Raw genomic sequence first — 23,937 nt, 5'->3', positions numbered from 1 at the left:
TGTATGGTTCTTATTTCGATCTTTTTACATAGCATGTTTGCAGAAGATGAATTTGTGCAACGTTTGATGTGGCCCCCGCCCTCTGTTTGATGTATAGAATACAGAATCATAATATAGGAAAGAGGAAGATTAACTCTTTAGAGGCTTTATCAGCTATAGTGAGTGTGTGAGCCAGCAGTGGCACGGTGTTGTCACACGATTAATTGCTGCTTGTTCTGGTCTGGACTGTTAGCACACAGCTTCCTGACACCTCTTTGTGAAACTGCTTCCAGACTTTGAAGAGGCAGCGGTGTGAGTGACTGGATTGTAATCCTTCCATTCAGCCATGTGTGAACTCCGCAGGTCTAAATGTTCTTGTTGTAGTCACAGAATGATGGCGCTCTAAATGATGGAGGATGGCAGGATGTGGTCTGTTCACAGAAAGTTTTGTAATGCTGGGGGGCATCCAAACACATGGAGTTATACCTTAAAGCTTTTCGGGGATGTTTCAGATCTCTGACTGAATAATAATTCTCATGTTGACTCAGTAAACAGCAAGTTAAAGCTGCTGGAGAAACCTGGTTCACAGTTCAGTGCTTTGTTTTGAGGCAGAGTGTCACTCATTCATTTATTCCCACACCGTCCCAGCGCCTGGCTGAAGACACACTGAGCTCCATTACACTGCATTAAACACCACTTCTCCTCCAGATGTGGACGGATGGTAGAACACTTTGAACTGTAACGACTACTTACAGTGCATCCGGAAAGTATTCACAGCGCTTCACTTTTTCCACATTTTGTTATGTTACAGCCTTTTTCCAAAATGGATTAAATTATTTTTCCCCCTCAAAATTCTACACACAATACCCCATAATGATAAAGTGAAAACATTTTTTTTGAAATTTTTGCAAATCTATTAAAAATAAAAAACGAAAAAAATCACATGTACATAAGTATTCACAGCCTTTACCATGACACTCAAAATTGAGCTCAGGTGCATCCTGTTTCCACTGATCATCCTTGAGATGTTTCTACAGCTTGATTGGAGTCCACCTGGTAAATTAATTTGATTGGAGATGATTTGGAAAGACACACACCGTCTATATAAGGTCCCACAGTTGACAGTGCATGTCAGAGCACAAACCAAGACATGAAGTCCAAAGAATTGTCTGTAGACCTCCGAGACAGGATTGTATCGAGGCTCAGATCTGGGGAAGGGTACAGAAAAATGTCTGCAGCATTGAAGGTCCCAATGAGCACAGTGGCCTCCATCATCCGTAAATGGAAGAAGTTTGAACACCAGGACTCTTCCTAGAGTCGGCCGCCCGGCCAAACTGAGCGATCGGGGGAGAAGGGCCTCAGTCAGGGAGGTGACCAAGAACCCGATGGTCACTCTGACAGAGCTCCAACGTTGCTCTGTGAAGAGAGGAGAACCTTCCAGAAGGACAACCATCTCTGCAGCACTCCACCCAGCAGGCCTGTGTGATAGAGTGGCCAGATGGAAGCCACTCCTCAGTAAAAGGCACATGACAGCCCACCTGGAGTTTACCAAAAGGCACCTGAAGGACTGTCAGACCAGGAGAAACTAAATTCTCTGGTCTGATGAAACAAAGATTGAACTCTTTGGCCTGAATGCCAATCGTCATGTCTGGAGGAAACCAGGCACCGCTCATCACCTGGCCAATACCATCTCTACGGTGAAGCATGGTGGTGGCAGCATCATGCTGTGGGGATGTTTTTCAGCAGCAGGAACTGGGAGACTAGTCAGGATGGAGGGAAAGATGAATGTAGCAATGTACAGAGACATCCTTGATGAAAACCTGCTCCAGAGCGCTCTGGACCTCAGACTGGGGCGAAGGTTCATCTTCCAACAGGACAACGACCTGAAGCACACAGCCAAGATAACAAAGGAATGTCTTCGGGACAACTCTGTGATGTCTTTGAGAGACCCAGGCAGAGCCCAGACTTGAACCCGATTGAACATCTCTGGAGAGATGTGAAAATGTCTGTGCACCGACGCTCCCCATCCAACCTGATGGAGCTTGAGAGGTCCTGCAAAGAAGAATGGGAGAAACTGCCCAAGAATAGGAGACAAGCTTGTAGCATCATACTCAAAAAGACTTGAGGCTGTAATTTCTGCCAAAGGTGCTTCAACAAAGTATTGAGCAAAGGCTGTGAATACTTATGTACGTGTTATATTTACGTTCTATATTTTTAATAGGTTTGCAAAAATGTTAAACTTTTTTCACGTTATCATTATGGGGTATTGTGTGTATTTAATCCATTTTGGAATAAGGCTGTAATATAACAAAATGTGGAATAAGTGAAGCACTGTGAATACTTTCCGGATGCACTGTAGGTAGGTAGGACTTTATTAATCCTACGGTGGGGAAATTTAGTCGTCACAGCAGCATAGAAACACAGTTAGGAAAAAAGGTGTACATAATAAGATAGATAAAAATGAAATTAATTTTTTAGAAAAAGTAAAAGTAAGAAAAAGAAGAAAAAGTAAGACCAATACAAAAAATACACACAACACACACACACAAACTATATATACACATTTTTTTTTATTAATACAACTAGGGATGAAAACAAATTGTCAGGTGTTATGACATAGTGTTACATTATGATAGGCTGGTGTTATAAATCATTTGAGAGTATGACGCTTAGTCTCTCACACCCAAACTGTAAAGCAGACAAACGGATTCTATTTGTTGTTGTTTATCTCCCACCTGGTCCTTATTCAGAGTTTCTAACTGAATTCTCAGACTTTTTTTTTATCAGGTTTAGTGCTGAGTTCAGATAAAGTGATGATAGTGGGAGACTTTAACATTCATGTTGACGTGGACAATGACAGCCTCAGTTCTACTTTTAGCTCATTATTAGATTCTATAGGCTTTTATCAGAATGTAAATAAACCCCGTCACCGTGGTAACCACACCCTCCATCTAGTTCTGTCGTATGGGATGGAAACTGAAAATTGAATTGTATTTCCTCAAAACCCTGTTTTGTCGGACCACTTCTTATTAACATCTGAAGTTACAATAATGGACGACACAGCATGTGGGAATAAATCCCACTACAGTAGATGTCTGTCAGATGATGCCGTGGCCAAGTTTAAGGAAGCAGTTACATGTTTATCCTCTTCGATGCCGTGTGTTAAAGCAGTGGAAGACATCTACGTTGATCTTAGTCCCACACAAGTGGATCATCTGGTAGAAAACACTGCAGTATCTCTGCTCCAACTCTAGATGATGTCGCCCCTCTGAAGAAGAGAGTCATGAACCAGAGGAAGTTGTCTCCGTGGTACAACTCAGAACTACGCTCTGCTAGGCAGCGACTAGAAAGATGGAAAGGAAATGGAGTTCCACTAATTTAGAAGAATTTCACCTGCCTGGAAGGATAGTCTAATATTACATAAGAAAGCTCTTCGTAAGGCCAGAACTTTATATTATTCATCATTAATAGAGGACAATAAGAACAACCCCAGGTTTCTTTTCAGCCCTGTAACAGGCTGACAAAGAGTCCCAGTTCTGTTGAGCCCTCTATTCCTTCAGCTCTCAGCAGTAATGACTTCATTAACTTCTTTACTAATAAAATTCTTACTATCAGGGAGAGAATCGGTCCGACCCTTCCTGCCACCATCACTGATGTGATGTTAAGCACAGCAGCCCTGAAAGCAACTGTAGGACCAGATGTAAACTTGGAACATTTCTCTCCTGTTGAGCTCTGTGAGTTAACTAGAATTATTTCTTCACCTGGATCCTCTAGCTGTCTGTTAGATCTCATCCCAATTAAGCTTTTTAAGGAAGTCTTCCCTTTAATTAATACTTCCATATTAGATCAGACCAACCTATCTATTGAAACCGGCTGTGTACCGCAGGCTTTTAAAGTGGCTGTAATTAAACCTTTACTTAAAAAGCTGACTCTTGATCAGCTGTTTTAGGAAACTACTGACCAATTTCCAACCTGACATTTATTTCTAAAATCCTTGAAAAAGTTGTTGCAAATCAACTTTGTGATCATTTATAAAGGAATGATCTGTTTGAAGATTTTCAGTCTTTAGAGTTCATCATAGCACAGAAACAGCTCTGGTAAAAGTTACTAACGACCTTTTATTAGCCTCAGATAATGGACTCGTCTCTGTACTTGTTCTTCTGGATCTCAGTGCTGCTTTTGATACGATTGATCATACGATCTTATTACAGAGATTAGAACATGTTACAAGGATTAAAGGAACTGCATTAGACTGGTTCAAATCCTACTTATCAGATAGATTCCAGTTTGTCCATGTCAACAATGAATCTTCCAGACAAACAAGAGTTAGTTATGGAGTTCCACAAGGCTCAGTGTTGGGCCCAATACTTTTTACTTTGTACATGCTTCCATTAGGAGATGTCATCAGGAAGCACTGCATCAACTTCCATTGTTGTGCAGATGACACTCAGCTATATCTTTCTATAAAACCAGATGAAACGAATCAGTTCGTAAAACTTGAAGTCTGTCTAAAAGACATAAAGGCCTGGATGACCAAAAACTTCCTGCTTCTAAATTCAGACAAAACAGAAGTTCTTGTACTTGGTCCTAAACACCTCAGAAACTCTTTCTGTAATCACTTAGTTACTCTCGATCAGGGGTGGGCAAACTTTTTGGCTCAGGGGCCACATTTACTTTTACAGTTTGACAGACGGGCCAGGCCAGCACCAGATGCATACATATCAAACATAAACATAAAAAAGGCATTACAGTGTTAATACTTACATTCACTTTTAGTGGGAACAGTGTTGTTGATCACCCTTCTTTGCCAGTGCATCGAAGTCTGGTGTTAGTTTTGTTGTGGCAATTCTCAGAACAGATCTGAGGTGTTCATCACTCAACTGGGATCTGTGAGGTGCTTTGTTGGTGTTCATCGCACTAAAAGTCTGTTCACACACGTACGTAGAGCCAAAAAAAAAGACCAAGGCATGTGGCCCGCAGGCCGTAGTTTGCCCACCCCTGCTCTAGATGATGTTGTCTTGGCCTCCAGCTTCACTGAGGAACCTTGGAGTCATATTTGATGAGGACTTGTCCTTCAGCCACCATATAAAGCAAATCTCCAGAACTGCCTTTTTTCATCTACGTAATATTAATAAAATCAGGAAAATCCTTCCTCAGCGTGATGCAGAAAAACTCATTCATGCATTTGTTACTTCTAGGCTAGATTATTGTAATTCTTTGTTGTTAGGATGTCCAAATTACTCATTAAAAACCTGCAGTTGATCCAAAATGTTGCAGCAAGAGTACTGATGGGATTTAACAAGAGAGATCATATTTCTCCAGTTTTATCTTCTCTTCACTGGCTTCCTGTTAAATCAAGAATATAATTTAAAATTCTCTTGATGACTTACAAAGCTCTACATGACCAGGCTCCATCATATCTTAGAGATCTTATAGAACCATATAATCCTAGCAGAGCACTTCTCTCTCAGTACGCTGGTCTACTTGTGGTTCCTAGAGTTTCCAGAAGTAGAATGGGAGGCGGAGCTTCAGTTTTCAGGCTCCTCCCCTGTGGAACCAACCAGCTCCCAGTTTGTGTTGGAGGGGCAGAAACCCTCTCTAGCTTTAAGATTAGACTCAAAACGTTCCTTTGTGATAAAGCCTATAGTTAGGGCTGGCTCAGGTAGACCTGAACCAACCCTTAGTTATGCTGTTATAGGCCGAGGCTGCTGGGGGACCTCGTTACATGCTGAGCTTCTTTTCTTTCCTCCGACTCTTTAACTGACTCATACCTCACCATCCTTTTCTCTCCCATAGCTTTTTTTTAAATTATCTGTTGTCTCCATTCAGTTCCTTCACTCGCGTAGTTTCTGTTCTTTCTTTTCCAGATGTCCCGTCATGGAGCTGCATGTCTCTGCTCTGTGATTGTCGTCTCCACCAACAGTTCATGTCTTGTATCTCTATTCTGTCCTTTTCTCTCTCTGCTCTCTTCTCACTCTAACCGGTCGAGGCAGACGTTCTCCACCTCTGAGTCTGGTTCTGTCGGAGGTTTCTTCCTGTTCAGAGGGAGTTTTTCTTCCCTCTGTTGGAGGTTTTTCTCCCTTAAAGAGGAGTTTTTTTTCCCTCCTAGCTTATGTGGGAATTGTTGAATTGTTGGTTTCTCTGTATAATATTGTAAAGTCTTGCTGTAAGGACTTTAATGTGTTAAGTGCCATGAAATAACCTATGTTGTGATTTGGCGCTATATAAATAAAGTTGAATTGAATTGGTGTTGAACAGTCTGACAGCCGTCGGGACAAACGACCTGCAGTAGTGCTCCTTCCTGCTCTGAGCAGTCTGCTACTGAAGGAGCTGCTTAAAGCTCCTACAGTCTCATGGAAGGTGAGAAGTGTTGTCCATGATTCATGTTAGTTGTTGTACCCAGTCTGTGTGACTTTGGTTAGGTTGAACTCAAACTGTTTACACATGGTTTAAAATCTGATGATGTTTTAGGTCACAATTATGAAAACATATAGAAAATAGTTCTCTCAAACTCTGAAACCACAGTACGATTGATCTGCATGTCTGATCAGTGTCGGGGCTGATTACTCTGAGCTCTGCACAAACAGCTGTTATGGATGTACAATGTTAACTGTGTCTTCGGGTCAACTCTGCTATGAAATAGTGCAGTGTTTAATACTTTTAAATACAGATGTGAACTCCTGGAAGGAAGACAATAAAAATGATACCAAACACCAAGAGGTTAACTATTAGGTAATCTATTATTTACCACCTAAAACATGCTTTATGAACTAATATGTTAAAGAAGGTGGAGTAATGATGATGTACACAGATACTCTGAGACATACGTTGTCATCTCAGTCACTAAAAAGGTGTGTGCAGAGAAACAGCAGACAGAAACTACTGTGGAGGATGATATATCGTCAGAGCTAAAAACCTGGATTTATAAGGTGGACACTGACATAGCTGCATGTTAATGCTGATGTTGCTCTGTATCTCCTGGAGGTGGAAACATTTAACTTCCAGCACATCAACCAAAACTACTTTGTAAAGTGATGCCAGTTCAGTATCAGCGCAGTTTAATGTGTTGTCCTGTAAGTTCTGTATACATGCACCGAATGGGTTGATGTGTTAGTGTTAGAGAATGAATGCATGTTTGTATTGTACAACCCAGTTTCTAAAAAGTAGTGATGCTGTGTGAAATGTAAATAAAAACAGAATGCAATGATATGTAAATCATGTTAACACATATTTAATTGAAAATAGACCAAAGACAACATGTCAAATGTTGAAATGGAGAAATGTTATTGTTTTATGAAAAATATCTGCTCATTTTGTATTTGATGGCAGCAACGCGTCTCACGTAACACGTATTTTTCATTTAATGATGCTCCAGATGTTTTCAATGATTGACAGGTCTGGACTGCAGGAGGTCAGTTTATCAGCGGACTCTTCTACTATGGAGTCATGCTGTTGGAATATGTGCAGAATGTGGTTGGACGTTGTTCTGCTGAAATAAACAAGACCTTCCCTGAAAGAGACGTTGTCTGGATGGCAGCATATGTTGCTCCAAAACCTGAATATCTCATTGTATATAACCTTCATTTGTGGACGCAGCGATGAACTGTGTTCACAGACGATGGTTTTCACAAGTGTTCCTGAGCCCATGCAGTGATTTCCACTCCAGAATAGTGTTTTTAATGCAGTGCTGCCTGAAGGCCTGAAGATCACCACCATCCAATATTGGTTTCCAGCCTTGTCCCTTGTGTTCAGAGATTTCTCCAGATTCTCTGAATCTTTTAATGATATTATGAACCGTAGACGATGAAATCCACTAATTCTTTGTCGTTTTACGTTGAGGAACATTATTCTTAGATTGTTGAACTATTTTCCCACACAGTGTTTCACAGAGTGGTGAACCTCTCCCCATCTTCACTGCTGAGAGACTCTGCCTCTCTGATATCATTTTTTTATACCCCTCATATTCCTGATCTGTTGCCATGGTAACCCAATTAGTTGAGATGTTGATCAGGTGTTTTTTTTAATCTTTAAACAACTTTTTCAGTCTTTTGTTGACCCTGTCCCAATTGTTTTGAGACGTGTTGCTGCTGTCAAATTAAAAATAAGAATTTATTTGATATAAAACAATAACATTTCTTAGTTTCAACATTTAATATATTGTCTTTGGTCTATTTGCAATTAAATATGGGTTTATGTGATTTCCAAATCATTGTATTCTGTTTTCATTTACATTTTACACAGGGTCCTAACTGTTTTGGAAATAGGGTTTTATCTACAATCATCATGTTGTTGTAAATATTTAGCAGAATAAAAGCATAAAGTCCAGTGTATCTGAGTGCAGGGATTTATTTGATCGCAGTTAGTTTCTACTACCAACAACATGAGTCCTGTCCAAGGACTGCCTGAGAAAAAGTAGTAATATTTCGTCCTCTGACCTGCTCATCCACATTCCTCCACCTTCTGTTGTTCGGAGTCCTTTCAGTCTACCTACAGGATATAACTGACAAAGGGACATCAATCCTTTTCCTCTGCAGGTGAGTTAACATCCTGTTGTCATGGTGCAGGTGATTCTTTTCACTGCGTATCTTTGCCCACAGTTCTCACAGGGACTGAAATGAAAGGATACATGAGACAATAAAATGTCTTAACATGTTGCCGCAGCTGGAACAAGCCCCGCTGGCCTCGAGGTGAAGGTGTCCCCTTCACAATAAAACAAAGAGTTTCATCACTGACTAATGCGTCTGTTGTGTGGAGTTCCTGTTTGCAGTGAGCCTGTGTGGCCGCCGGCAGCAGTATTTCACAACCACAGTACTGTAAACAAGTCAAACATGACAGGAAAATAAAAAGAAGTTTAATGTTCTGGTACAAAAATAAATTACAGACTCCTCCCACATGTTGTTCATGACCTTCACACCCATCAGTCTACATGACATGGTTCTCCTTTCACATTTAAACTCTCTGAATCCTGCTAACATTTCAACATGTCTTCAATCCAAGATCTGTCTGAGTTACAGACTGATGTTCTCTGTTATCTGTACATGAAGCTGCTGCAGGACGAACAGACTGTGACACGTTGAGCGTTTCCAACACCAACTACACACTGCGAGCCTGCTGCATATTATTACATCAGCTTTATATCCACCAGCAGCTCTGTGAACATCACATTAGTGGTAGTGGTTTGTGAGTGTGTGTGTGTCTCGGGTGACAAACACTTCACACCTCCACTGCATCACTTTTCTGAACAAACAGGAAGGTTCTGGAGTGAACACCTGAGTGAGTTCTCCATCAACAACACCTTCGTCTGACGCATGCTGCTGCTGCTGCTGGTGTCCACAGTGTGGCGCTACATGAGCAGATGTAGTGACACACAGCTGACTGGTGTTCTCATCAGAGTGTTTTACAACCATCAAGTCTGTGCAGAAACAGAAATGTTCCCACTGACCTGCAGCATAATGAGAGTGCTGCAGAAGTGCTGAGTGGGAGGAACAGTGTGTCAGCATGTGTTTTGTGTACTGATCAATCAGAAGAGATACAACATGTTATTCAGATGTGTCGGTGGTGTAACTGTCCCACCTCATCACTTGTTCACACAGACATGAGACTGATGTCCATCTGAACGTCTCATTCTGAAGACTAAGACTCTAGAGACACATTCTTCAAAATGTTAAACCATGTTTCAGCTATATTAATCTACCCTACACACCTTCACCTCTATCTATCTTGGCTCTTAAATATCTGCTATCTAATAACTCATCCATACACTGGAGAGTGTGTCTGTTCAGTGCAGCTGCAGGAGGACTGACTGACTCCCAGCGGTCCCCTCAGGGATGGCAGCCCTCCCCTGATGTCTCCTCTGTGTGCCACTGGCAGCAGACGTGTCCTTGTGTCCTGAGTCGTTCTGCTGCCGGCTGTAGCGCTTGCACTTGCAGGAGGTCACCACGGTGATCTTGTAGGTCCGGGAGCTGCCGTCGTGGCATTGCAGCCGGATCCTCTGGGTCCTGGTCCGGTCGATGACGCAGCGCCACTCCTGGGCATCGCGGCGGGTCCAGTACCTCCCGGTGGAACCGCCTCCCCCGATCCAGTTGGGCAGCAGGTGGGCGGGCAGACACTCCCCGGCACAAACCAGCTCCTTGATGGGGTTGATGCTGGTGCATTGACCGTCAGAGATGTACTTGGTGGAGCGCAGCTCCCTGCAGCCCACCTGGCTCTGGTCCGGACCTGAGAAATGGAGACTGAGGGTCAGGGTCAGGTCCTCTTATTTTAGACCACACTTCTGACTGGACTGTATGTGTGTGAGGCCCACTTCATTCTGATGGGACTCTGCATGTTTTTATTGGTCCTGATCACAGTTAGAGGTGGGAGAACTAAAGGGGCTCGACGCCAACTTTACAGATGAAGCAAGTTCACAGGATGTTTCTAGGTTTTTAACTGTCTCTCTCACAAACCCCCAAACACTAAGAAGGGGGGGGGGAGGGGGAGGAGGAGTCCTCCTCTAAAATGTCCTCACAGCATGGACAGAGGACGGTCTACACTCACGTTGCATTGATTGTTGATCTCTGCATTCGTTACTGTTTAATCAGAGAATTAATCTGAATCACGGCTTTTAAGGACAAATCTCTAAAAGAAACGACGGAATTTTTTTTTCAGCCCAAACACAGAAAGATCATTAAATATGAACTCAGGACTGTTTTATCAATGCTCGGTTTCTCTTTGTTTTTTTAATTATCACCATTTATTGATTGGATTTGAGTCTTTTAACAGACAGATTTATGTTATTGTTATTATTATATTTTGTTTGCACCTTGTAAAGCACTTTCAATTTGGACTATTAAAAGTGTAATTTGAAATCAAACTGTCCTGATCTGTTGGTGAAGGGCTTGTAGAGGGCAGTCATTAGTTTTACTCTAAATATTTTCTTTATTTAGGTCAGATTTAGATTTAGTTTAGTTTTGGTGAAGAATTGAACAGGTTGACAGTCTCTTTAAGTTGTACTGGTCCAGGGCTATTAAACCACAATACAACTATTCAACTGTCTGATTGAACTAGTGAAGGATCCACAGAGCTCTGCATCCTTTTTATTTCAGGTTGTTCTCAAGTTTTATGATGAATTTAAATATTGTGTCACAACATTGATGAACAATAGGGCTGTTTATATCTCTAAAACAAAATGGTGCCGCTCTCGGACTAATATTCTTGCATGAGTTCGTACATATTAACTTCCCTTCTTTCATACATTTTTATCCACTATCTTTTCCCCTCTTCCTTCCTTCCTTTCTACTAAATTTTGCATATCTTTTACATCAGATTTCTTTATAATGAAGATCCAGCTGTTCCAGCTGCAACAGTCTCCCTGCACTAAGAGATGACATCATGTTCACGGCGGTCAACAGTGTCCCACCCTTCCGTTCACCCCTCGCTGCTGTGGATCTCTTTCCATCCGGTTGGACTCACCGTTACGTGCAGCGTCAGGCTGCCTCCTCCCGCCGTTCCTCGCCTGGTTTGTGTCGTCATCAGCCGGCTGGTCCTGAGTGTCCGGGACCAGCTGAGGATTCCCCGACTCGGTGGCGTCATTGTGAATAGCTGAGCTCGTGCTCACCAGCAGCAGGAACACGAGATGGAGTGCGCTGACAGGACTGAGCATGATGACACCTGAGTGAGTCACACCTGATGGAGCAAAATCAGCAGCAGCGGTGCTTTATATCCACTGTAGGAAGACACGCCCACCTGCAGCAGCCTGCAGGGACCCCACATGGTCCACATGGTCCGGGTTCAGGCTCAGTGTATGGTTCAGGCTCGGATCTTCAGCACACTCAGTTATAAAATATTGGAAACTGTTTCAATCTGTTTACATCAGAACTGAAATAACTGTAAAGTCTGAGATTTATTTTACACACAGTGTCCAAACTAAAAAGTAGTTGGACCTTTGAAATGATTCAATTCAATAAAACCCATCTTTTAGATTACCTTTGACTGCACTGCTGTCAGCTTGTCCCTCACAGAGACTCATAGATCAACAGAAGACCTGAGGACCAGCAGCTCAGAGGATTCAGCACCAGAACCAAACCAAGTTCTGGAACAGTTCTCTGAACCAAGAGACAAAGAAGACGGAGACACTCGTCTGTCCAACATGCTGCTGCTGCTGCTTTGATTTGTAATGGACGTCTGCTGCTGCAGATGTCACTGCTGATGGAGGCAGCAGGATGATGCAGAGGTACACAGGAGCTTCTGCATCATCCTGAACAGATGAGCAGAGAGCTCTTCAGGGTGGAGAGGAGGGACATGCTGGACAGGTGGAGTCAGTCAGCTGATCTTAGTCAGACTGAGCAGAACCACTGACTGACTGCAGGTTTCTAAAACACACAGCTGCCCTTTAATATAACAGCCATCATTTAATCTCAGGCTGAACATGTGGACATGTGTGGACATGTGGAAGTGTCCCAGTACTATACTGACTTCATACAAAGGCCTCAGTGACAGCTGCTGCAGAAATGTCACTCATTTTCATACTTATTGGTCTCCAGCTTTGGGTTCCTGAAAACTCTGTAATATATCGTTATATTGAATTTTATGTAGAAATCATGATGCTTTCATTTAGTAAAGAAAAATATCAGAAGAACATATAACTGTGAATACATTCCTACAGTACACATGTAGGACTGTTATGTGTTGTGATACTGAACATCAGCTCATCTTTCTTTATTTGAATTTAAGACTCAGTTCACATCCAACTGTCATATTTACTGAACGGTGGAAAGGCGCCCCCTGGTGTTTCACTGAGGCACACACAGACAGATGGAAGTCCTCTACTATTTCAAGCACAAATCTATCCTCCACCACGTTTCGCACAGAAATACTCTACTTTTAGTGCACATCCTTTATCTGAGAGCGTTGGATATAAGAACTTATTTCAGATGACTTTGAACTGAGCTAACTGAGCTACACTTACTGTAGAGTTTAATTTAATGATGGTCAGATGATATCAGAGTGTGCTGCTGGGAGAAGTATTCAGATTTATGGATAAATTAAAAGGACCTATACAACAATATACAAACATTTCTATCCTACATTCAAATGACTGGACGGTCCGAGGAGACGGTACCTCCGCCGCCACAGAGGGGGCGCTGCAGGCTACTGCCCTCCTCAAACTCCCTCCGGGACACGTCATACAAACAGCAGCTTTAAGCTTCTGAGCATGCGCGTCTAGTTTCTTCTTTCCCTGCGGCTCGAAGAGGACAACTGAACGGTACCGGTGCCTCTGTTTCTGTCCACTGCTGCTGGGTTTTATACATCTTTTATTTATTGATCAGAAAGGTTTCAGTTTCTGAGCTCATCTGTGAGACGAACCTTATTCAGGAATCTCGTTGTTGGAGCTCCGTCTCTGAACGCAGGGAGGACTCGTAGGTCCACGTAAGCGTCCGGTTCAGAGACTGTATGGTCCGGTTCAGAGACTGTATGGTCCGGTTCAGAGACTCTGTGGTCCGGATCAGACTCTGTGGTCCGGATCAGACTGTATGGTCCGGTTCAGACTGTGTGGTCCAGTTCAGAGACTGTATGGTCCGGATCAGAGACTCTGTGGTCCGGATCAGACTGTGTGGTCCAGTTCAGAGACTGTATGGTCCGGATCAGAGACTCTGTGGTCCGGATCAGACTCTGTGGTCCGGATCAGACTGTATGGTCCGGTTCAGACTGTGTGGTCCAGTTCAGAGACTGTATGGTCCGGATCAGAGACTCTGTGGTCCGGATCAGACTGTGTGGTCCAGTTCAGAGACTCTGTGGTCCGGATCAGACTGTATGGTCCGGATCAGAGACTGTATGGTCCGGATCAGAGACTCTGTGGTCCGGATCAGACTGTATGACCTGATGTCTTATTCTTTACAGGACAAAAGTATGTGGACACGTGTCTTTCTAAAAGCAGCTCCACTCTTCAGGCTCCAGTGATGGAGGTGTCCACATGCAGAGTTTTGACCACATGCAGAGTGTCTTTGTCCCCCATGTCTCCAACTGTTTGTCCTCATGAAGTCTTTTCTGCTTGTTCTGTTTCCAGATGATGAAGATGCTGTGTGTGTTTGTGGTGCTGGTTCTGCTGGGTCTGGGCTCAGGAGAGGAGGGGGCCCGGCTTCTGGCCTCCAAGTCTCTGCTGAACCGCTACGCTGTGGAGGGCCGGGACCTGACCCTGCAGTACAACATCTACAACGTGGGCTCCAGGTACCGACCCGCCTCCCGACCTGTTCATTCAATTTATATTGGTAACATCAACGGTATGAATAGAACTGTGTGGAAACACTGGTGTTATTGAAGTCCAGAGGAAACGGGACCACACTCACCAGTGTCCCCACTCACCAGTGTCCCCACTCACCATGGGAAGTGAATTAATGACCTAATTAGTTAATGTTGGTTGTTGTGTCTGTCACTGACTCGTTTTGACTCGTACTGACTGCTGCTGACTCAGATTGACTGTTAATGACTTGTACAGAAACAGGTTCCTGAGTTCTTCCTTTGTTCTGTGGACGTTCTGTAACTAGCTGTCCTCTTCCTGTCTGTCTCTGCAGCGCTGCTCTGGAGGTGGAGCTGTCCGACGACTCTTTCCCTCCTGAAGACTTTGGAATCGTTTCAGGGATGCTGAATGTTAAATGGGACAGGATCGCACCGTATCCTTGAACCTACATGTTCCCACACGTCTCATCAAACACACCTGTCTCAGGTTATGTTCAGGGACTAACTGTCAATCACTGTGGACCCAATTTAATGTCAGACGTTCCAGTGGAGTCAGAGAGGGAGCCGTCAGACTGCACAAGGAACTGACAGTGAGATTGAACTCCGCAGGTCAACAACACAGCGTCTCTAAAACATGGCAGCACAGGACACTTTCTACAGTGTCAGACATGATGTGTTACAAAACTGACCGCAGTGGAGGTCAGACAGTCAGACAGTGCGTTATCTCTTTTTAAAATCTGCATATTTAAAATCCCCATGATATTTTTAAATGTGCAAGACATTTTAAATTTGTATCCCTGAGGGGACGAACACTGTATCTGTCTGTGTGTCTCTGAATGGATAAGTTGTCAACTTTAACGGTGAACGTCTCAGAGCCAGCAATGTGTCTCACACAGTGGTGTTGCGCCCCCTGAAGGCCGGATACTTTAACTTCACCTCGGCGTCCATCAGCTACCTGGCTCAGGAGGGAGGCCAAGTGGTGGTGAGAACTCTGCATGAATAAAAGCAGTTGAAGTGTGTGGTGACGTGAAGGCCAGCTGACGTACTCTTCCCTCTGTAGGTGGGCTACACCAGCGCCCCCGGTCAGGGAGGCATCCTGGCTCAGAGGGAGTTCGACCGGCGCTTCTCTCCCCACTATGTAAGTGCTGCACTCTCAAAGACTTTTCCTCCTGAGAGTGGAGCTGCACTTCTCTACACTAACACTTTATTACTGTGTACTCTGACACCAGGAAACCCGCTCCACTGAGGACTGGTCCTTTTTATTGAGGTCTAAAATTTTATAGTTTACTTCACCTTCACTCATAGAAAGAGGAAGGACATAATATTAAAACCATTGAGTACTCTGACAGGCTAGTACTCTGACAGGCTAGTACTCTGGCATTCTGACAGGTTAGTACTCTGACAGGTTAGTACTCTGACAGGCTAGTACTCTGACACGTTAGTCCTCTTGACAGGTTGGTTAGTACTTAGTTAGTTAGTTAGTTAGTGTGACAGGGTCACGCTGCTGCACATGGTTTACTCGCAACAGGAGCAGTCTCTGAATGTATTGATGGACAATCAGTATTTGACTGTCTCTGGAGGTTCTGACCCGACTCGGCAGGGACACTCAGAATGTTTGACCTGTACTGTTCCCATGTGTCTCTAGCTGGACTGGGCTGCATTTGGCGTGATGACTCTGCCCTCCATCGGCATCCCTCTGCTCCTCTGGTACTCCAGCAAGAGGAAGTACGATTCACCGAAGGCCAAGAAGAACTGAGGGGGCGGGCTGGATTCGAGGCTGTTGGGGGATATGACCCATATTGGGGGAGAAAGTGGAAAGAAACATACAGTGACCAAGAAACAAGATGTGATGTGATTAGAGTGGTTCAGAGAAGAAGCTGAACATCTTCAGCAGGTTTACAGAACACGAGCCGAACAGCTGCTGGTCCGTCCTTCATGTCTGATACCTTAGTTTGTAATGAAATGAAATGAACTGATTCAGATGTGAAGTTTACAGCCAGTTGTTAAATTTGAAAATAAAAACTTTTTTTTTTTTTCTAAAGTTGTGTCTGACTGATTTCTGAAGTTTGATGTTCCTGTTTTTCAGTTTCTATAATAATAAAATAACTTTAAATAGGAACAACAGTTTGTGAGCATGGAGTCGGGTCATCTGAATAAAAACATCTGATCCTCCAGTTCATCAGGAAAAACTCCAAAATGAGCACATATGGAGATGCCTGGTTTTCACAGAATGGAAACTTCTCATCTGAAGAGTGACTGAAGCTGTCAAACATTCAGACAGCTGTCAGTTTGATGTTCACCTCAAACCTACAGAGGAGTACAAACACAGATCTGTACATCATCGAGTATTGATAGATTATATATGACGTCATCAGAGTATTTACCCATGTACTTAAGTAGACTTCAATGGTCCAGTGCGTCGTCGTAGTTTTTTGAATTACTCAGAATGCCAACACAACAGCACCTCTAAACTTTAAACATTTCCGCTTTCTTTTTGAAGACTGATAGTATATCGGAAGTTTTCTTTTATTGAATTGATATCACCTGTTAATTATGAAAAATGTGGCAGGGCAGATCAGACAGGGTTTGAACGTCCTGGGCGACCGGGGGCCGTGAACGCCTCTACAGGTCTCACGGTGAACGGACATGACATCAAACTGAGGCGGCGGTTTTCCGCATTCCTGCGAGCCGCAGCCAGTACGCACCGCGTAGCACACCGAGTCCCGGACATCTGCCAACAACAGGGCAGGGATACCGGGAGAAGACGCGGTACACAACTACACCGACTGCAGGCCGGAAGAAGACGCTCCGTGTAAGAGGCTGCTGCGTCGACGGTCAGTTGGCAAAATATTTATTTTTCCGCATTCACAGCGTCTGAAACACTGAAGTCTGCGTGAAACTGTGAACCACTGAATCTCTGAGATCACTGTGAAACTCACTGAGATCACGAAGTTATTTTACTGTCCGAAAACTGAAGGCTTCAGCTGTACTCCCAACAGGTGAAGATCAAAAATGTGTGGATCAGTTGATCAGCTCATTAATGACAGCTGATCACTGACAGCTGATTAATTACAGTTGATCACTGACATCTGATCACTCACTGACATCTGATTAATGACAGTTGATCACTGACAGCTGATTAATGACAGTTGATTAATGACAGCAGATCCCTGACAGTTGATCATTGACAAATGATCATTATCAATATATAACAGGAGGAGGAGGCCTTTAAAATTAGCTTTACAAACTGGAGTAAACATCAGCTCGTCCTCAGTACTCCTGTTCTCAGCCGATCATCCTCTGTGGTCCTCACCTGTAAAGTAGACGGACAGTTACAGGTCTACTTCACAACCACACAAACATTACCCAATTAAAACCAGCACACTCTGATTGGCTGGAAATACTGAAACCAAATATCAGAATATATCAGGTTATATGAGATTATCTCAGATTATACCAGAATAAATCAGGTTATATCAGAATATATTAGATTATCTCAGATTAAATTATATCAGAATATATCATATTATATATGATTATCTCACAATATCATATTATATCAGAATATATCAAAGTATCTCATTATATTCTATTATATCAGAATATATCAGATTATCTCAAATGATCAGATTATATCATATCTGAGAATATATCAAATTATCTCATTTTATCACATTATATCAGAATATATCAGATTTTATCAGATTATGAGTTGTGTAAACCAAATATCATATTATCTCAGATTATATCAGAATATATCAGATTATCTCAATTGATCTCAGATTATCTCATTTTAAATCAGAATATATCAGAATATATCCGATTATCTCAAATTACCAGATTACATGTGATCTGTTTAATTATTCAGACTCTTTTTAGTCTCCTGTATTAAGACTAACAGGTGATTCCAGTTGGTTTTCTCAGTGTTTACTTGTTTAGCTGTTTAATATTTTAGACTCCATTCACACAAACAGAATACAAACCGATGTTTAGTTCTGACATGAGGACAGGTCTGTTGCTTGGTTTGAGTAATGTGGGTTTGCGTTGAAAAGGTTAAGAGGTAAAGTTCATGTTGAAATAGGGAAAAAGTGAGATGATGCAACATGTGCTGTGTCCTGTGGTCATGTGATGTGATGTCATTGAGGGAAGTCCTACAGTTTCACCTGCTGCTGCAGGCGGTGGAGGGGAGGGAGGAAGGGGGGGCGGGGCATGTGCTTTTCTGAGAATGGCCCAAGTTTAAGGAAGTGACCCGCCTCGGCCGACAGGCAGGTGTCTGTTCATGAGCATGATGAGGTCACAGGAGGCGTGGTGGCCTGAAGAATTACAAATGTTCACACATTCATGTCTTCAATGATGAAGTTGTAACATCTAGGAAGACTGTTGGGCGTCTTCCATTCATCCACTGCTCTTCACTTCCATCAGGACTCCGCCTCCATCAGTTTGTGTTTCAGTTTACAGCTGCTGTCATCAGCGCTTCTCAATATTTCATCCCGCAAGTTTTAGGAGATGAACATGAGCAGAAGATGAGAGAAAGAATTTTAGTTTTAGTCCACATGGTGCTTCTGGATCTTTTTTTCATTCTTTATGATGTGCAGAAGGAAGTTTGTGGGCAGTGTGTGTGCTGCAACAACGTGCGTGTGTCGTTACACGCTGCAGCAACGAGCGTGTGTCGTTACACGCTGCAGCAACGAGCGTGTGTAGTTACATGCTGCAGCAACGATTGTGTGTCGTTACATGCTGCAACAACGTGCGTGTGTAGTTACACGCTGCAGCAACGAGCGTGTGTCGTTACACGCTGCAGCAACGAGCGTGTGTCGTTACACGCTGCAGCAACGAGCGTGTGTCGTTACACGCTGCAGCAACGAGCGTGTGTCGTTACACGCTGCAGCAACGAGCGTGTGTCGTTACACGCTGCAACAACGTGCGTGTGTCGTTACACGCTGCAGCAACGAGCGTGTGTCGTTACACGCTGCAGCAACGAGCGTGTGTCGTTACACGCTGCAGCAACGAGCGTGTGTCGTTACACGCTGCAGCAACGAGTGTGTGTAGTTACATGCTGCAGCAACGATTGTGTGTCGTTACATGCTGCAACAACGTGCGTGTGTAGTTACACGCTGCAGCAACGAGCGTGTGTCGTTACACGCTGCAGCAACGAGCGTGTGTAGTTACACGCTGCAACAACGTGCGTGTGTCGTTACACGCTGCAGCAACGAGCGTGTGTCGTTACACGCTGCAGCAACGAGCGTGTGTAGTTACATGCTGCAGCAACGATGTGTGTCGTTACACGCTGCAACAACGCTGCAGCAACGTGTGTCGTTACACGCTGCAGCAACGAGCGTGTGTCGTTACACGCTGCAGCAACGAGTAGTTACACGCTGTCGTTGTCGTTACACGCTGCAGCAACGAGCGTCGTTACACGCTGCAACAACGAGCGTGTGTCGTTACACGCTGCAGCAACGAGCGTGTGTCGTTACACGCTGCAACAACGAGCGTGTGTCGTTACACGCTGCAACAACGTGCGTGTGTCGTTACACGCTGCAACAACGAGCGTGTGTCGTTACACGCTGCAACAACGAGCGTGTGTCGTTACACGCTGCAGCAACGAGCGTGTGTCGTTACACGCTGCAGCAACGAGTGTGTCGTTACACGTGTGTCGTTACACGCTGCAGCAACGAGCGTGTGTCGTTACACGCTGCAGCAACGAGCGTGTGTCGTTACACGCTGCAGCAACGAGCGTGTGTCGTTACACGCTGCAGCAACGTTACACGCTGCAACAACGTGTGTGTTACACGCTGCAGCAACGAGCGTGTGTCGTTACACGCTGCAACAACGCTGCAGCAACGAGCGTGTGTCGTTACACGCTGCACGCTGCAAACGAGCGTGTGTCGTTACACGCTGCAGCAACGTGCGTGTGTAGTTACACGCTGCAGCAACGAGTGTGTCGTTACACGCTGCAACAACGATTGTGTGTAGTTACACGCTGCAGCAACGAGTGTGTCGTTACACGCTGCAACAACGTGCGTGTGTAGTTACACGCTGCAGCAACGAGCGTGTGTCGTTACACGCTGCAGCAACGAGCGTGTGTCGTTACACGCTGCAGCAACGTGCGTGCTGCAGTAACGTTACACGCTGCAGCAACGAGCGTGTGTCGTTACACGCTGCAACAACGTGCACACGCTGCAAACGAACACGCTGCAACAACGTGCGTGTGTCGTGCTGCAGCAACGAGCGTGTGTCGTTACACGCTGCAACAACGTGCGTGTGTCGTTACACGCTGCAGCAACGAGCGTGTGTCGTTACACGCTGCAGCAACGAGCTGCAGCAACGAGCGTGTGTCGTTACACGCTGCAACAACGTGCGTGTGTAGTTACACGCTGCAACAACGTGCGTGTGTAGTTACACGCTGCAGCAACGAGCGTGTGTCGTTACACGCTGCAGCAACGAGCGTGTGTCGTTACACGCTGCAGCAACAACGTTACACGCGTGTGTCGTTACACGCTGCAGCAACGAGCGTGTGTCGTTACACGCTGCAGCAACGAGCGTGTGTCGTTACACGCTGCAGCAACGAGCGTGTGTCGTTACACGCTGCAGCAACGAGTGTGTGTAGTTACACGCTGCAGCAACGATTGTGTGTAGTTACACGCTGCAGCAACGAGTGTGTCGTTACACGCTGCAACAACGTGCGTGTGTAGTTACACGCTGCAGCAACGAGCGTGTGTCGTTACACGCTGCAACAACGTGCGTGTGTCGTTACACGCTGCAGCAACGAGCGTGTGTCGTTACACGCTGCAGCAACGAGCGTGTGTCGTTACATGCTGCAGCAACGAGTGTGTAGTTACACGCTGCAGCAACGATTGTGTGTAGTTACACGCTGTTACATGCTGCAACAACGTGCGTTACACGCTGCAACAACGTGTGTGTGTCGTTACACGCTGCAACAACGTGCGTGTGTCGTTACACGCTGCAGCAACGTGCGTGTGTCGTTACACGCTGCAACAACGTGCGTGTGTCGTTACACGCTGCAACAACGAGCGTGTGTCGTTACATGCTGCAACAACGTGCGTGTGTAGTTACACGCTGCAACAACGTGCGTGTGTAGTTACACGCTGCAGCAACGAGCGTGTGTCGTTACATGCTGCAGCAACGACTGTGTAGTTACACGCTGCAGCAACGATTGTGTGTAGTTACACGCTGCAGCAACGAGTGTGTCGTTACATGCTGCAACAACGTGCGTTACACGCTGCAACAACGTGTGTGTGTCGTTACACGCTGCAGCAACGTGCGTGTGTCGTTACACGCTGCAACAACGTGCGTGTGTCGTTACATGCTGCAACAACGAGCGTGTGTCGTTACATGCTGCAACAACGTGCGTGTGTAGTTACACGCTGCAGCAACAAGCGTGTGTCGTTACACGCTGCAGCAACAAGCGTGTGTCGTTACACGCTGCAGCAACGAGTGTGTCGTTACATGCTGCAACAACGTGCGTGTGTAGTTACACGCTGCAGCAACGAGCGTGTGTCGTTACACGCTGCAACAACGTGCGTGTGTAGTTACACGCTGCATCAACGAGCGTGTGTCGTTACACGCTGCAACAACGTGCGTGTGTAGTTACACGCTGCAGCAACGAGCGTGTGTCGTTACACGCTGCAGCAACGAGCGTGTGTCGTTACACGCTGCAGCAACGAGCGTGTGTCGTTACATGCTGCAGCAACGAGTGTGTAGTTACACGCTGCAGCAACGATTGTGTGTAGTTACACGCTGCAGCAACGAGTGTGTCGTTACACGCTGCAACAACGTGTGTGTGTAGTTACACGCTGCAGCAACGAGCGTGTGTCGTTACACGCTGCAACAACGTGCGTGTGTAGTTACACGCTGCAGCAACGAGCGTGTGTCGTTACACGCTGCAGCAACGAGCGTGTGTCGTTACACGCTGCAGCAACGAGTGTGTGTCGTTACAAGCTGCAGCAACGAGTGTGTAGTTACACGCTGCAGCAACGAGTGTGTGTCGTTACACGCTGCAGCAACGAGTGTGTAGTTACACGCTGCAGCAACGTGTGTGTGTCGTTACACGCTGCAGCAACGTGTGTGTGTCGTTACACGCTGCAACAACGTGTGTGTGTCGTTACACGCTGCCACAACGTGCGTGTGTAGTTACACGCTGCAACAACGTGTGTGTGTAGTTACACGCTGCAACAACGTGTGTGTGTCGTTACACGCTGCAGCAACGTGCGTGTGTCGTTACATGCTGCAACAACGTGCGTGTGTCGTTACACGCTGCAACAACGTGTGTGTGTCGTTACACGCTGCCACAACGTGCGTGTGTAGTTACACGCTGCAACAACGTGTGTGTGTAGTTACACGCTGCAACAACGTGTGTGTGTCGTTACACGCTGCAGCAACGTGCGTGTGTCGTTACACGCTGCAACAACGTGTGTGTGTCGTTACACGCTGCAGCAACGAGCGTGTGTAGTTACACGCTGCAACAACGTGCGTGTGTAGTTACACGCTGCAACAACGTGTGTGTGTCGTTGTGTTCTTCTGGAGAAAAGTGTTTCTAACTCTGCTTCTCGTCTTCAGGTGCTGCTCTGCTGAGTTTGGAGTTCGGAGGATCATGAACCAGGCGGAGCTGCAGAAGACCAACAGAGGACCAAGCAGGTGGAAGTGAAGCAGACCAACATGGCTGTCTTCAAGCCTGAGAACGTGGAGGACTTCTATGAGATTGGAGAAGTTCTGGGAAGGTACGAACAGAACCGCGGTCGTTTTACTGCAGCAGGTTTTACAACAGCACACAGAAAGTCCCGTGACATTTCCAGATTCTGTCCTCTGAACTCTAATGGAGAACGTTCACATCCCAACACGTCCTCAGTGAGTCAGTCAACTGCACTTTCAACCATGTTGGTGTTCATTGTGTCTTTGTGCTGAACTGAAGACAGCTGAAACATCTGGAAGTGTGTGATGTGTTTTAGATGTTAAATGTGTTTCTGTCTGAACGGTTCAGAGCAGATGGAACACATTTAATGTTTCTTGTGTCTCTCACTCTGGACGTGTCCTTGTCCCTCCAGCGGACACTTTGGACAGGTCCGGCAGGTCCGTGAGCGCACGTCTGGGACTCTGTGGGCGGGAAAGTTCCTGAAGATCCGGAGGGTTGCGGTGAGCCGTCTGGGTTTGGAGCGGAGCAGCGTGGAGCGAGAGGTGGAGATCCTCCAGGCGGTCCAACATCCCAACATCGTGACGCTCAGAGACGTGTTTGAGAGCCGGGCCGAGGTGGTGCTGATCCTGGAGCTGTGAGTCCAGAGAGGGAGTCTGTGTCTCTGTGTGTGTGTGTGTGTGTGTGTGTGTGTGTGTGTGTGTGTGTGTGTGTGTGTGTGTGTGTGTGTGTGTGTCTCTGTGTGTGTGTGAGACAAAATATCAGACTTGTTGAAAATGATCAAGTCATGGGGGGTCTGTTTGTGTCCGTCCTCTGTATGATTGACAGTCTTGAACTCTGTGATGTCTCAGAGTCAGCGGCGGGGAGCTGTTTGACTTCATTGCTGAGAAGGAAAACCTTCTGGAGAGTGAAGCCATCGAGTTCATGAAGCAAATCCTGGAGGGACTGAGCTTCATGCACAGCAAGAACATCGCACACTTTGACCTCAAGGTAACACACATAGTAAACACACATAAACACACATAATAAACACACACAAACACATAAACCTACATATTAAACACGCACAAACACATAGACACACATACACACACACA

The 23,937-nt window shown here is 45.2% G+C and overlaps 3 protein-coding genes across 3 annotated transcripts; 2 read left to right on the top strand and 1 right to left on the bottom strand.

Moving 5' to 3' along the window:
- Window positions 1–9,678: 9,678 nt before the first annotated feature.
- On the bottom strand, window positions 9,679–11,620 carry LOC138634062 (sclerostin domain-containing protein 1-like). Its single transcript, XM_069720667.1, has 2 exons — window positions 11,431–11,620; window positions 9,679–10,197 (listed from the first exon to the last, which is right to left on the bottom strand). The coding sequence occupies exons 1-2, from the start codon at window positions 11,618–11,620 to the stop codon at window positions 9,758–9,760; spliced, it is 630 nt and encodes a 209-aa protein (XP_069576768.1). The 3' UTR covers window positions 9,679–9,757.
- A 1,535-nt stretch (window positions 11,621–13,155) lies between these two features.
- ssr2 (signal sequence receptor, beta) lies at window positions 13,156–16,227 on the top strand. The gene is made up of 6 exons (XM_069720669.1): window positions 13,156–13,222; window positions 14,024–14,184; window positions 14,529–14,627; window positions 15,067–15,175; window positions 15,254–15,331; window positions 15,839–16,227. Exons 2-6 carry the CDS (start codon window positions 14,024–14,026, stop codon window positions 15,947–15,949), a joined length of 558 nt encoding a protein of 185 aa, XP_069576770.1. The 5' UTR covers window positions 13,156–13,222; the 3' UTR covers window positions 15,950–16,227.
- Window positions 16,228–16,802: 575 nt separating this feature from the next.
- Window positions 16,803–23,842, top strand: LOC138634057 (death-associated protein kinase 3-like; the record flags this gene model as incomplete). Its single annotated transcript, XM_069720660.1, has 4 exons — window positions 16,803–17,027; window positions 22,771–22,931; window positions 23,256–23,477; window positions 23,692–23,842. Coding segments are annotated over exons 2-4 (435 nt in total), but the record flags the coding sequence as incomplete, so codon positions are not given.
- Window positions 23,843–23,937: the final 95 nt, after the last annotated feature.

The sequence above is a fragment of the Brachyistius frenatus genome, unplaced genomic scaffold (genome assembly GCF_029030835.1).
Source record: "Brachyistius frenatus isolate BFR_SWC_R1_liver_20210118 unplaced genomic scaffold, ASM2903083v1 Contig_245, whole genome shotgun sequence".
NCBI classification, from domain to species: Eukaryota; Metazoa; Chordata; class Actinopteri; family Embiotocidae; genus Brachyistius; species Brachyistius frenatus.
Note: the sequence above shows the minus strand (reverse complement) of the source record. Positions and strands in the feature narration are given on the sequence as shown.